At 40.9% G+C, this 13,863-nt stretch overlaps 2 protein-coding genes across 2 annotated transcripts; both read left to right on the forward strand.

The window, feature by feature from the left end:
• Nucleotides 1-41: 41 nt before the first annotated feature.
• LOC5509614 (ragulator complex protein LAMTOR2) lies at nucleotides 42-3,740 on the forward strand. Its single transcript, XM_001630073.3, has 4 exons — nucleotides 42-251; nucleotides 1,149-1,311; nucleotides 2,539-2,628; nucleotides 3,311-3,740. The coding sequence occupies exons 1-4, from the start codon at nucleotides 118-120 to the stop codon at nucleotides 3,365-3,367; spliced, it is 444 nt and encodes a 147-aa protein (XP_001630123.2). The 5' UTR covers nucleotides 42-117; the 3' UTR covers nucleotides 3,368-3,740.
• Nucleotides 3,741-5,207: 1,467 nt separating this feature from the next.
• On the forward strand, nucleotides 5,208-13,403 carry LOC5509634 (ATP-dependent RNA helicase dbp2). Its single transcript, XM_001630074.3, has 13 exons — nucleotides 5,208-5,399; nucleotides 6,251-6,546; nucleotides 6,839-6,900; nucleotides 7,353-7,424; nucleotides 7,533-7,598; nucleotides 7,782-7,923; nucleotides 8,468-8,801; nucleotides 9,120-9,165; nucleotides 9,243-9,307; nucleotides 9,394-9,455; nucleotides 9,584-9,643; nucleotides 11,595-11,828; nucleotides 12,250-13,403. Exons 1-13 carry the CDS (start codon nucleotides 5,341-5,343, stop codon nucleotides 12,870-12,872), a joined length of 2,121 nt encoding a protein of 706 aa, XP_001630124.3. The 5' UTR covers nucleotides 5,208-5,340; the 3' UTR covers nucleotides 12,873-13,403.
• The last annotated feature ends 460 nt before the right edge of the window (nucleotides 13,404-13,863 follow it).

Raw genomic sequence — 13,863 nt, forward strand, 5'->3', positions numbered from 1 at the left:
AGTTCAGAAACAGATTCACCTTTTAAGCGGGTTTCCTGTGGTCAATGGGTTTCCTGTGCTTGTCGGCCATCTTGTGTTTTTCACGTGATTTGAAGCCAGGAAAGAAACACTCTGTAAATGACACATTTCTCTGGTTATCCTGCCAAGAAAGAATTAGACCTTACAGATTTTCCTCCTGCAGTCATGCTCAAGCCGAAAGTTTTGACGGAAGTCCTCTCACAAGCAAACACTGGCGGTGTTATAAGCACTCTGTAAGTTCGAGTGACTTGGTTACATTTTTTCATTACTCCTAAACGCCTCGTACAGTAGATCCATTTTCACGTAATCAAGTAATTTAGAAAGTCGTAGATATTGATTATATAGAAAAAAAGTTCTTATTAGCTAAATGTTATGCATTATATAATGCATTTAAGTGAGAGATTTTCCCAAACCTAGTATTTGCATTGAGAAAAAAATCTCTGATAAGGTATTCCAGAACTGCATTCTGAGTTCTCTTGAAAAGAAGGGAGCATTTCATCATATAAGTTAAAGCATAGTGTTACCCAATGTGTAACCCAAAAGATAAATTTATACAGCACACCTTGTGACACCTTACAACTCATTTGGTAGGGTGTAAATCAGCCCACGACTCCGCTTCGATGCTTGACTACAAAAGTTGTTGTGTGTAATTCAGGGCTAAGACATGTTGCATACGACTAAATTATGCTGTCTAAATCAGCCTTTAGCCCTGGAACATACACTGGTCATTTCATGTACAGTTCCAATGGACATGAAAGAATTGACTTGGGTCATTTGCATGCATTTGCATTTGAAACTGTTGATTGACGCTGTAGGTACATGCTATCTGATTGGCATCAACATCACTAGACAACAAAGGGTCCTATTCTCAGCAATCAACTTAAACAGAAATAGCACAAGCAATACTAACATAGACACTTGCTAAAGCGCAAGAGTCGATTACCCTTGATGATATCCCTGTTGTGTTTGGGTTGATATCTCAGACAATGCAAATTAGAGTATTAGGATGTCGCGCGAGAAAAGAGTCCACCACATGCATTGTGGATTTATACAGGATCTTTTTATTGTTGGGCAATATGAATTTTTCTGCTTTTATTAAACAACCAGTGCTCTCTGCTTTTTGTTTACAGGCTGCTGAATAACGAAGGATCCATTCTGTCATACTCTGGCAATGGTGACAAAGAAGCAAACAAGACAGCTGCCATTGCATCTAGCATCTGGTCTGCATACGAGAAGAATGGCAGGATAGCTTTTCATAATGAAGAAATAAAGATGCTCTTCATGGATTGTGAGGTAAAGCAGTGAGAATTTAATGGTCAGGAGTGGGGAATGGGGGGCTTATCAAGAATTACTGGGAAAGGGTGGAGAGGAGGCTTTATTCTCACACTTATGGACTGTGAGGTATAGCAGTGAGAACTAAATGGCAAGGAGGGGAAGGGGAAGGGGAGCACATGAAGCATTAGAGGGAGAGTGTTGGGAAGGAGGCTATATTCTCATATGTATGGCATATGAGGTATAGTACAGTGCAAACATAATGGCCCATGAGCAAGGGGGAGGGAGCACATGAAACATTACAGGGGGAGGTTGGGGAGCAGCAATCCAATATATGGGTGGTAAGGTGTACTAGTGCAGGGTGAACATAATGACCATGAGCAAGGGGGAGGGAGCACATGAAACATTACAGGGGGAGGTTGGGGAGCAGCAATCCAATATATGGGTGGTAAGGTGTACTAGTGCAGGGTGAACATAATGGCCCATGAGCAAGGGGGAGGGAGCACATGAAACATTACAGGGGGAGGTTGGGGAGCAGCAATCCCATATATGGGTGGTAAGGTGTACTAGTGCAGGGTGAACATAATGACCATGAGCAAGGGGGAGGGAGCACATGAGACATTACAGGGGGAGGTTGGGGAGCAGCAATCCCATATATGGGTGGTAAGGTGTACTAGTGCAGGGTGAACATAATGACCATGAGCAAGGGGGAGGGAGCACATGAGACATTACAGGGGGAGGTTGGGGAGCAGCAATCCAATATATGGGTGGTAAGGTGTTCTAGTGCTGGGTGAACATAATGGCCATGAGCAAGGGGGAAAAGAGGCACATCACCACAAGAGGTTGACTTACTATCAAAAAGATCACCTATGTTGAAATAATTCTAATCTGGTGTAAAATTTGCTCAAGTGTTATCCCTTAGCACTTTCTTGTAGATCTGCTAATGATTAAAATGTGTCTTAAATTGGCCCCCTGGTGGAGAGACCAGAACATTATTAAATTGCCCATTTATGCAAGGAGGTTCATGACAGGTCCTTTAAGTGTACACTTTGCTTCTAGTTACTCCTCCAAGAGTGCAGTGGTGCTCAATTTTGTTTTCATTTGAGCAGACCTAGTTGAATAATATCCCTCCCCCCAAACCCCCTGGCCAGTGTTTGCTTAGGTTGCAGGGGTCCCAAGGCTTGTTTACATGTCATTAACTCAGCAAAGACTATCAAATCATTTACTTTCTTTCATTTATGCCAACAGGAAGGCAAAGTGGTCATAGCGAGAGTTGCAAATCTATTAGTGTGTCTTTATGCAAAAGAGTCTGTAGGTTTTGGAATGCTCAAAGCTAAGGTATGTACTTGGCGCTATTTTATTTTCTGACCTCCATTAATGATTGTGGTAGTACACCCATGGAGATTCCCACATTAGATATGATTGAAGCCTTCACCTTTCAGTCGTCACTTGCCTTGTCCCTTGGCTTCGATTATAGGCTGATTGGCTTGTCGGTTAATTGTGTGTCTATGGACTTGTATGTAGCCAGTTTGAGATGTCTATGGCTTATAGGGGAAACAGTTATCACTGATTTCAGTATGAAATCAGTGAAGTAAAGAACGAATTCACACACATTTTTACTGGGATTATTTACCTCAACTGTGCCTGGTTTTGGTACATAGATTGTCAAAGCGCAAAAGTCAAGGGGCGGTCCAGAACCCACACAAGTCAAATCCATGAAGTATTTGTTTTTTTGTGATTTAACTTGTATAATATGCAATCTAATAACAGTTTTCCAGTATACCACTCTGATGATATTAAATCAAATGTTCACCTTTGGAAAAGATAAGTCCTAGTGTTTTGCCAGGGGTCGAGGACAACTTATCAAAGTGAATGTTTGACAACAGAGGGCTGTGTCATAAGATGCCTATGGATGAGGCTAGGTCATCACAGCTATTGTCTGCTTGATTAGTTGCCAAGGAGACTACAGCTCTAATCATTGCAACCCTTATTAATCATTTTCATATTTTTATTCTTACAGGCTGAAGCTCTTGTTTCTTACCTAGAGGAGCCACTACGACAAGTAGTTGCATCATGATAAACACATTAAATTATGAGTCCATCATTTCCCTGCATGGGTAGATGCCTTTTCTCTGTATTGTACGACAGATAGGTTAACAGAATACACAGGATGGAGGTATCCACTGGAAAGGACTAGTAATTGACACAAAAAGATAATACAACTCATATATTGTAGATAGTTTTGCAGTAAATCTATGGTATTTGAATTTTAAAAGTTTTTCTGTAATCATCAGTTTTGCAAATCACCAAAGTCATGAAAAATATTATGAAAAATGATATACTGTATCATGGAAGAAACCTGGTGATCAGATCCTAGAAACCAATATAACCAAGTATTTGTGACCTCATGAACCAGAATATGAAAATATTAAACAGAGAGTATTGATAAAGTTTCCTTACAGTTGTCGGCATTTGTCAGCAGGCCAGTAACCAGGATTTTTCTTCTGGGGTGCGAAATCCGAAAAAAAAATTTTTCGGTGGGGGGGGGAGGGAGGAAATGAGTTCCCTGATAAAGATCTGACCATCCCCGAAAGAACAAAAAGGTATTTTTCTATGCCTTTGCAGTATCTCCATGGGACATTTATTTTACAAAAACGTAGGAAGAAACCACCGGACAGCCTCTATCTGCTGGTGTGCGTCGGACCTTGTGGTCTGCGTCGACAATTGATCAATTAATAAAACCTTTAAAAGAAAAAGTCGACAACAATGCAGATTTATGTTTTTTAGAACGATATTTTGGCAGGCCAATACCTGCCTTCTTCAGGTTTTAAATGATTTACAATGGCATGTTACGGCTAGTATATGTTCAAAGTTCATTGATGATTAACTAACAAAAGGTAAAAATAGTAATTGAGTAAGGAGTGACTTATGGAAGATGGTAAATAGGGTGGTGTGGATTACTAAGTAGTGAACATTTATTGTCGGATTTGGCTACATACCAGAGTGATCTAGCTTATGCCTTATGGTTTTGTCTACAAATAGCTCGTCCATTGGGAACCGAAGGTGACCTTCGGCTGTTGTGGGGGATGCGCTCGGACCCACTGCACCCCCCTGGGTACGGGCCTGGTCAGTTATGAAAGACAGGATTGGAGCACTTTTGCAGTATTGGTATTTAACTCAACCAAAGCTCCATCTAAGAATTCTTGTGATAATGACTAAAATATGGCATGTGACTAGCAAAACTAGTAAACAAAGCAAAACAGTGTAAAACAAACTCATTTCTGTACAATACCACAATAAAAGAAATACTGAAAATCAACTAGAATTATTAACATCAGTTATATGATAACTGCAAAATATTCAGTGACCTCACTGTATTCTTGATGGCCATAGCTACGATTTTTTTCAGCTTTAAATACAAGTTACAGTCATAGTATCATGTATTCTAGAAAATGTTTTCTTGGGGGGGGGATGGGGGCTCATGGCTCAGTCATATTCTCTATGGGGCAGACACCATTTTCATTTACATAACACGATTATGGCTGTATTCTATGTGATCATGTGATGAGGTAGGTCTAAAATAAATCTACAGAAAATAAAATTCTTCAATACACCAACATGGCTTGTTAGATTTTTTTTTTTTTTTTGCTTTTCTATAATGCTGTTTTCATCTGTTTTTTATTATGATTTTCATATTAAAAATTCCCATGCCACGTTTGCAAAAACAGTGAAAAACCCAATTAAACACAATTTGTATTTGTTTGAGGGAAGTAACTTTCCGCTTTTTCTGCCCAACATGGAACCGTCGAAAAAATAATCCTTCCCCCCCTCCCACCTTCAAATTAACACATAGCGTTTACATTACGCAAGAGTGCTTAGCCAATCAACGTTCAGCAGCACCCTCGTGTTCGCCCATGACGTCACAGCCACCCTTTCGACCATTTCTTTCTGAGCGACGTGCCGACTACGACTTTGTGTCGGTTTTTTGTCAAAATTCTCCGCGTTCTCTCACCAAGGAACACCTTTAAGGTGCTAAGCTCAGTCGGAAACATGTCTAGATACGAAACAAGACGTTCTTTTGATATGGGAGGCCGTTCAGAGCGAAAAAGGTGAGACCAACTTCAGCTCGTAGTCGTTGCTTCGAGCTCTTTCATTTTGCCGCCATTACGAAGCTTGTTTTCGCTTTTCTTCGTGGAATATTCTACTATTGTAGCCTAAATACTATCATATATTACTCACCTCGTTTGATATATCCATTGCTTTATGTTTCCCCACAATATTTGAGTAGCCAAGCCAACAAACAGTGGGCCATTGCGAAACGTGTTCAAGTCATTTCTCGCCAGACTCAGAAATGACGCTTTCCGCCCAACATTCATATTCTTTTAATAAAAAAAATAAAACGACTTTTCAAATAATGTGTACCTTTATCTTCTGTATTTGTTTAACTGGGATTATATTCGTTTATTCTCGATATGACCATCAGGAAATGTGTCTTATGTTGGTCGTTAACAATCCACTCTAAAACGACTCTTTCCCGCCTAGATAACGACATAACAAAAATTCTATGCAAAAATAGAGCCCCATCCACACTAATAATTTTAAGTTGACATTTTTATTTGCTAGTGTAGATGTAGCAAAGTCGATAACTTTTATGTTGCAACTATAGCTGCTCAAATGACTGGTTTGCTTTTTCTCGGCAATTAAAAATTGTCACACACGAAAAATTGCTAGTGTAGATGCCAACAAATATAGTTTTCAACTAAAAATTGTCAACTAAAAATTGTTAGTGTAGATGGGGCTGAATTCTATAGTTACTTACTATTTCATACTGCAATTGGATATGCATTTTTTGCTCACCATTCATCTGTTTAATCTGCCTCAAATGAAATAAGTTGGTCTCAGCTTATTATTTTTTCTAACTGTTACTATGGTATATAACTAGCCTTGTATGTTTTTAAAGCTTTGGCGGCGGTGCTATGGGTGGCCGCCGAGGTGGTGGTAGCTCATTTGGGGGATCATCCTTCAGAGGTGGCGGTGGTGGCAAGAGCAATAATCAGCCAGGAGCTAGCCTCAGAAAGCCACGATGGGATATGAACTCCCTTCAAAAGTTTGAAAAGAACTTCTATCGCGAACACCCTGTTGTACAGGCAAGAGGGCAGCATGAAGTAGACGCTTACCGTAGAAGCAAGGATTTGACTGTTAATGGCAGAAATGTCCCCAAACCAGTGACAACATTTGAAGAATCTGCATTTCCCGGTATGACATTGTTATAAAACCAGGGAGATAAGAAGTGATGTAAAGTAGAAAAATGATGAGAATAGATATCAGCATGTGTGATTTCCTTAAATATCATGTCTTTGTTACTCAAGTTCCTCAGGATATTGAGACCTTAGAGTTTAGATGCTTCACTGTCCTATTTCATGGCTGGTTAACACTGAAAAATAAGATTCCCTTGCTAACTTTATATGTATATTTATGTTTTGTCATTGAGGTGATTGCTATATATACTTGTCAGAGTATAAATGATGACGATATGTTGTGTTTCCAGATTACATCCAGAGTTATTTCAAAAGAGAAGGATTTACAGAACCGACAATGATCCAAGCACAGGTAAGAGTGTGTCAAACTTTGCGTCTCTGATTCTTACCATGGAGCTAATGATGAGAGAATCAAACATTGCCTGATATGCTAAATGCAGACAATTTTGAATTCCTCGTTACTGAAGCTCACAGTATCATTACCAAGTAATTTAAACCTTCTGTATTCAGTGCTCCCATCCCAAATAGACAGGCATTGCCTGGCAAAGAATGTTAAGCAAGTTCAAATGTCATATAACCCATGGGCAGTATTCAATGGAATTATATACTAATTAAGATGTAACAAATAGCACAGCTCATGAAAAAAAAAAGAAATTAGCCTTGTGTTGTCCAACACTGTTGTGTTTTCCTGCAATGGTGGCACTGTTTTCACAAGGCATTAGCATAAGTTGTATATAAAACTTATCAATTTATCATCGTCCACATGTAATTATCTAAAAGTTAGTCCCTTTATTCTACAATTAGGGCTGGCCTGTTGCATTGACTGGACGTAACTTGGTTGGTATTGCCCAGACCGGATCTGGAAAGACATTATCTGTAAGCTAAGACTTGATTACTATTGTTTCATTACCATTTTCTCTTTTGCATTTAGATCTTAATTTTTGTGTGTTGAGTGTGTCTGACTTTTGCCCTTTGCTGTTACAGTTTATTCTTCCTGGCATTGTCCACATCAACCACCAGCCATTACTCCAGCCTGGAGATGGACCTATCGTGAGTCCACTTTCGACATATCTTTCTGACTCTGAGCTAATGATGAGAGAATCAAACATTGCCTGATATGCTAAATGTAGACAATCTTGAATCCTCGTTACTGAAGTTCATGAGCTCGTGTCCTTTCTGCCTTCTCCATCTTGATCACGGAATGTTATTGACAATGTTATTGTGTGGTTGTAGGTGTTGGTGTTATGTCCAACGCGTGAGCTTGCTCAGCAAGTTCAGGAGGTTGCATACTCTGTTGGCAAACATTGCAAGCTTAGGAGTACTTGTATATATGGTGGTGCACCAAAAGGACCTCAAATCCGGGAGCTAGAAAGAGGTAAGCAAATGAGGTTACCTGTGGCATAGAAGAGAAGACTGGTTAGGAAATCTAACAAACTTCAAAGTGCATAAACAATAGGCACTCTCTGATGTTGAACAACCCTGTTACATGATCACGAACGGGTACAAACCAAGCTTACAGTACAAGAAAACATATGGACAAGATTTATAAATACATAGGACACTCTGACCGTGGATTGATATGTTTTTAATTTTGCTATCTCTATTTACTTTCTTTTAATCTTTGTCCTTCATTTTGCATGTTTAATCATTATTACTTCAGGAGATCTACAGCCCTAGAAAATAAGTTTTGTACAGCCATGTATAACTTGTATAAGTGCCAAGCAAGGCTAAAATTCTATTTCGAGTGGAGCTCTATCAAACAATCTCAGTGAGCCTATACAGCAATCATGATAGCATTCCTTTGGTTTCCAGTAACAACACATTTTCTTCCTACCTAATGCCACAAACCATTTTTACACATCACAACTTTTTTGTCTGTACACAGCGTGTTCTTAATTCTCTTTGTTTTTTGCCTTTAGGTGTTGAGATCTGCATTGCCACTCCAGGCCGTTTGATTGACATGCTTGAGTCCAGGAAGACCAACCTGCGCCACTGCACCTACCTTGTCCTGGACGAGGCCGACCGCATGTTAGACATGGGCTTCGAGCCCCAGATTAGAACCATCATTGACCAGATCCGTCCAGACAGGCAGACACTCATGTGGAGTGCGACCTGGCCCAAGGAAGTGCAGGGCCTGGCCCACGACTTCCTCTCAGACTATGTGCACATCACTGTCGGTAGTCTTGGACTGACTGCCAATCACAAGATTTTACAGATTGTAGATGTCTGTGAGGACCATGAGAAAGAACACAAGTGAGTGACCATTTAACTCTTGAAGGGAGAGGAGAATTTGGCCAGCAAAGAGACTGCAATGCTTGGTCATTTTAGCATTCAACCTGTCAGTAAAGATGCAGGAATTATTTTGTTCTATCTGCTCATCAAGTCAAATTGCCTGCCTCTATAGCACGATCCCAGTACCACATCTACCCCAATAAATTGCACCTGTAATGCGGAAATTCGAACATTTTGAACTCTGGACATGCTTTGCAAACTCTGTTCATTGGTTTCTAACCTTCTGAATTACTTTAAAAATTGTGGATTGATCTCTAACTAGAAGGTCTATGTTTTCAGGCTGCTTAAGCTTCTCGAAGAGATCATGGGAGAGAAAGAGAACAAGGTTTGTTGCTACTTTCAAATTGATCTTTTAGTGTTGGAAGTTTTATTGGCGGCATAGTAATTTTATCCTCGTTGCAGACGCTGATCTTCACTGAGACAAAAAGGAGAGCTGATGAACTTACACGAAAGCTGCGCTCAGATGGGTGAGCACCAGAATTAGTAAAAGATTGCTATTTCCATGTACAGTCTTCAATCTAACCTCATGTTCATCTCTATTTATGTAAACCAGGTGGCCAGCTATGTGTATTCATGGTGACAAAGCTCAGCCTGAAAGAGACTGGGTTCTAAGTGGTAGGTGCCAATAAAATTGATAGAGGTCTTAGTGTTGAACATGTACTTTAGCAGGCAAGACAATGAAAATGCTGTTGAGGTGTAGAAAATCATGGTGTTGAAAGTTCCTCGATGTGGTTATCTTTCAGAATTCCGCAAAGGTCATGCCCCGATCCTTGTTGCCACAGATGTGGCATCCAGAGGCCTAGGTATGTATCTGTTGACATGGCTGTTGTGATAATGGTAGCTGGTAGGTCTGAAATGATTGTTTCACCTTCAGCAACTAATGTTGTTCAGCAACTAATGTTTCCTTTGAGCCTTTCCTAGTAGGTACTGGTTGGGGTTTTAGTTGGCCTTCACGGCTGGATCCAGCGTGTTCATGACTAACGTAAGTTGCTGTGGTCTCTGATGTCAATAAGAGCTTGAAAAAACTCCATCTTTCCAAAAAAAATTCTTCTACAGCCTAGAATATCCCCTGCATTCTATTGTGGTTTAGCTCCTCTCTTAATGACATCAACGTTGGACCACTAGATTCGAGGGAGTAGCAAAGTGCCAAATTGATGAGCCAGTGATAACATTCCGGAGTAACTGGTTTTCTCTAAGAGATAACTTGTGCTGACTGGCCTCTTCCTTGCATATGGTGAGGAAACTTCACAAAATATTTTGCCAAGTGTCTGGCCCTGTCGCTTCAACAACTGCATCTATTCAGCTGGATTATGTAAATTTTATTTGGTCCACACATCATATGGATAGTATGTTTTTGTTAAGATTTAAGTTGGAAAAAAAATTCACACACCACATTAATTGGTCACTTGGCATGCGAAAATTGTCAAAACTAACACTGACCTCCAGTGTCTTTTTTTTTTTCGTGAAAACGTTGTTTTTAAAACTGGCCTCAAATTCTTTAGTATTGATGTTAATAGGCTTTTAAGATTTCACTTTATATCAAATTTCTTGTTTTGCTCTTTTCGCATTCTTGGGGCCTTTTAGGATTCACAGCATAATATTCAACCACATCACATCTTGAGAGCAATTTTGTAATCCTTAGCTTTTTAGAGTGGACCAGTTTGAACTTACCAGGATAGGCTTGCCTGCACTGTGGCTCGTCTTTCTTGTGTATCACTATAGATTAGGGACCTGCCTTCCTGGTTACTTCCTGGCCTCTCTGTTGTCCAAACCAGTCTTTACTTGGAGGATGATTGATGGTTAGTGCCAGTCGAGGGACCAAGGCTGAGCAGAGCCTACTTCTGACATGGAATTCAAACACCAACACCTTTAAAAAAAAGAGCCAATAAAATGAAGATTTCAAAGAACTGTGTTTGCTTTGTGGTTGTACAGTCGGGTTTCACGCAAGTACAAGCTTTGTGGAACCTGTATTTCAACTTGTACAACCACACCAGTTCTTTAGTGTTGGTGTCATAGGGAAGATTTGAAAAATAGAAAGACATGAGCATATAGACTAAGTTTATAGCACTTCTTTTTGCATCTGGTCCAGTTAGTCATCATTCAGCAAACATAACCAAATTCTGAAATTGTCCATTACTTTGTCTTTCCCTTGATTAATGAACTAATCTATAACACATGCTAACCAAAGATGTGGTAGATGCTGATGCAGTTGTATTTTTTCTAACTGGATCAGGTAGCAAAATAGTGCCAACCTTCAAGTTTTGAAGTCTTCAACAGTAGTTTTAGGTGCAGTGGTTATTGTTTGGGTAGGTGCATAAGGCATTTTGTGAAGGGCCATCGGCTTGAAATACAGAAGAACACAAGGCTTGCACTAGTGTAAACCGACTTTACTTTGCGATAAATTTCTGTGCGGCTTTCGCTCCCTCAAATTATCTGGAAAAGCATCAAAGAGTCATGGATCCTGGTTCCCGCCAAGAGGAGTTAGCACGTCGCGTGTGATCTCTACTGGAGGCTACCAATTAGGGGGATGGAGTACGTAAGTACGCGGGAGGGACGCTCAACCCTATGTATCCCCCCCCCCCCCCCCCACTCACCCCTCACTGCTATCAAAACATTCCTGTTTTGACCCTTCCCTCCCCCTCTTTGTTTGGTTTTATATGTGGGGTTCCTTTTGGCTGCAATTTTGAACTGAACATTGTTGAAGGTGTAGGATGGGATTCGTCTCTGTAACTTATGTATAACAATATGATTCAGACATCTCGGATATCAAGTTTGTGATAAACTTTGATTTTCCGAACTGCACTGAGGACTATGTCCACCGCATCGGCCGTACAGCACGCTCCGACCGCACCGGGACCTCGTACACTTTCTTTACCGTCAACAATGCAAAGCAAGCCAAGGAGCTGGTGTCGGTTCTACAGGAGGCCAAGCAACATGTCAACCCCAAGCTTCTAAACCTACAGGACATGGCGAGGAACTTTGGAAAGAGTGAGTGTCTTGTAACACATATCGTATCCTTAGTAGATAATAAACCTCTGTTATCTGTCTTTCTCGGTCCTGACGTCGTCCTAAAACGTGCTTTGGCTCTCACCTTAAATCACACCCTGCTCCGCCTCAATCCACCATCCCACTTGAAGTTGTGTTTTGTCTTTCATTAGACAATGAACTCTCAAAATATCTCATCTTCCCCCTCACAACGAACCATGAAAATAATTACTCTTTTTAAGGGAACGAACAAAAAAGAATCTCCAACTCCAATCATGTTGTATAAAGATGTTAATTACAATGCTCTCTTCCTGTGTTTGCTCCCGTGTTTGTCTTTCTGAAGTTGTGATTGTTCAGTGATGTACAGTTTGCAAAATACAAAGAAAGAAATTGTTGACCTCTAATCACTTTTTTACCTTTCCAGAACGTGACCGTTTCCGTAGAGACAACACCTACGCCAGGGACCTTCGCAGCAACCCCAAACCAGACTACAACCGCAGCGACTCTCGCTCTTCATACAATAACAGCTCATCAATGAATGGCTACGGGGGAGGAAGTGGCTATGGTGGTGGGAGCAGCTCTCGAGGAGGTGGAGGGGGGCGGTCTAGCAGCGGTGGTAACTCCAGGAGTGGAGGGAGCAGCTACAAGAGTAGCAATCCACCCCCACCACCCCCACCTCGCAATCAGCCTAGCAACCAGAACTGGAATCAGAACTATGATCAAAGCAATCAGAACATGTACGGCCCCGCACCCCCTCCACCCCCACCGCAACAACAACAACAACAACAGTCGCAAGCTCAACCACTCATGACCAACCAGCAGCAGTCCTACAGCACACAGCAGTACAACCAGTCTTATCAACAGCAACCGCAACAGCAGTATGGTCAACAACAACAGTACGGCCAACAACCGCAACAACAACAACAGTATGCGCAAGCATACCAGGCGTATCCACAAACCTACCAGCAGGGGGCGACGGGGCAGCAGCCTGCCTCTAGCGCCGCCTACAACGCGTACGCCGCCGCCGCCGCTACCAATACCAAGTAGACCTGGAATGAATCTAGTGTAACATAGTCACTCGCCGCATGTTCAGGACATTGCTCATCCTGTTCACACCAGTTTTAACCAACTATTTATTAATGTTTCCAGTCTCTGGGTTTTTTTTAATTGCGCTAGTTAGTGTTTCAAATTCCCGCAGCTTTACGTATACATTACACATCCTAAATTCTGCAGCTGTAAATAGCTTTTGCATGAAAGTGCATCGCCTATCGCGTGCCGTACTAAGGCTTTTCTTTCCATGCATACCTTGCAAAGAGTCTATTGAATTGATTTATTTCTGCTCGAATACAGGCTTTTCACTGGAAGATTTTTAAATTATCTTGTAACTTTAGTTTTAGGAAACAGCATTTTCACAGTTTAATTTCTGAATCATCCTGTGCTATAGGATCAGTTTGCCGACCCCATATAATACTGGACACGGGTAGCGATTCAGCTCAGTGCTACGAACTAATTTGTTTAGATTTGTAGCCTCATGTATTTAAATAAACATGGATGGACAAATAAAATGTTTTTATTGTTTATTGTCGTTATTTCGTTATCGATATTCGTATAGGAATTTTGTCTTTCACCTTTAAGTGAATGACTTGTTTTTTCACCCCCGGAGCAAGGAAGCTCTTATGGCGCTAATGTTTTATGTTGAAACTTTTTGGTAAACCTGGATTTTGAGATAAGCTTGGAAATACACATTTAAGTTATCGGATTTCTTAGGTCTTTATTTTTCTGCGGAAACTAATTTCTCCTGCATGATGGGATCCGCTGAAATCAGTGGATCTGTATTTGTTCTTCGCTGTGTGGCGTAATTGGACAACCCCCGCACACGGAAGCAAAAAGCGAGATAATCCCTTACTGCCCAAACAAAGCGCTGACAAGCGAATCCAAAACAAGGCCGTAGCAGGCCTTTTGGAATGGAAAACAAGGCCGTAGCAGGCCTTGTAATGGAAAAGGATTAGGAGATTACTAGTAGGGGCGTGGCTGTGCC

The sequence above is a fragment of the Nematostella vectensis genome, chromosome 12 (assembly GCF_932526225.1).
Source record: "Nematostella vectensis chromosome 12, jaNemVect1.1, whole genome shotgun sequence".
Classification (NCBI taxonomy): domain Eukaryota; kingdom Metazoa; phylum Cnidaria; class Anthozoa; order Actiniaria; family Edwardsiidae; genus Nematostella; species Nematostella vectensis.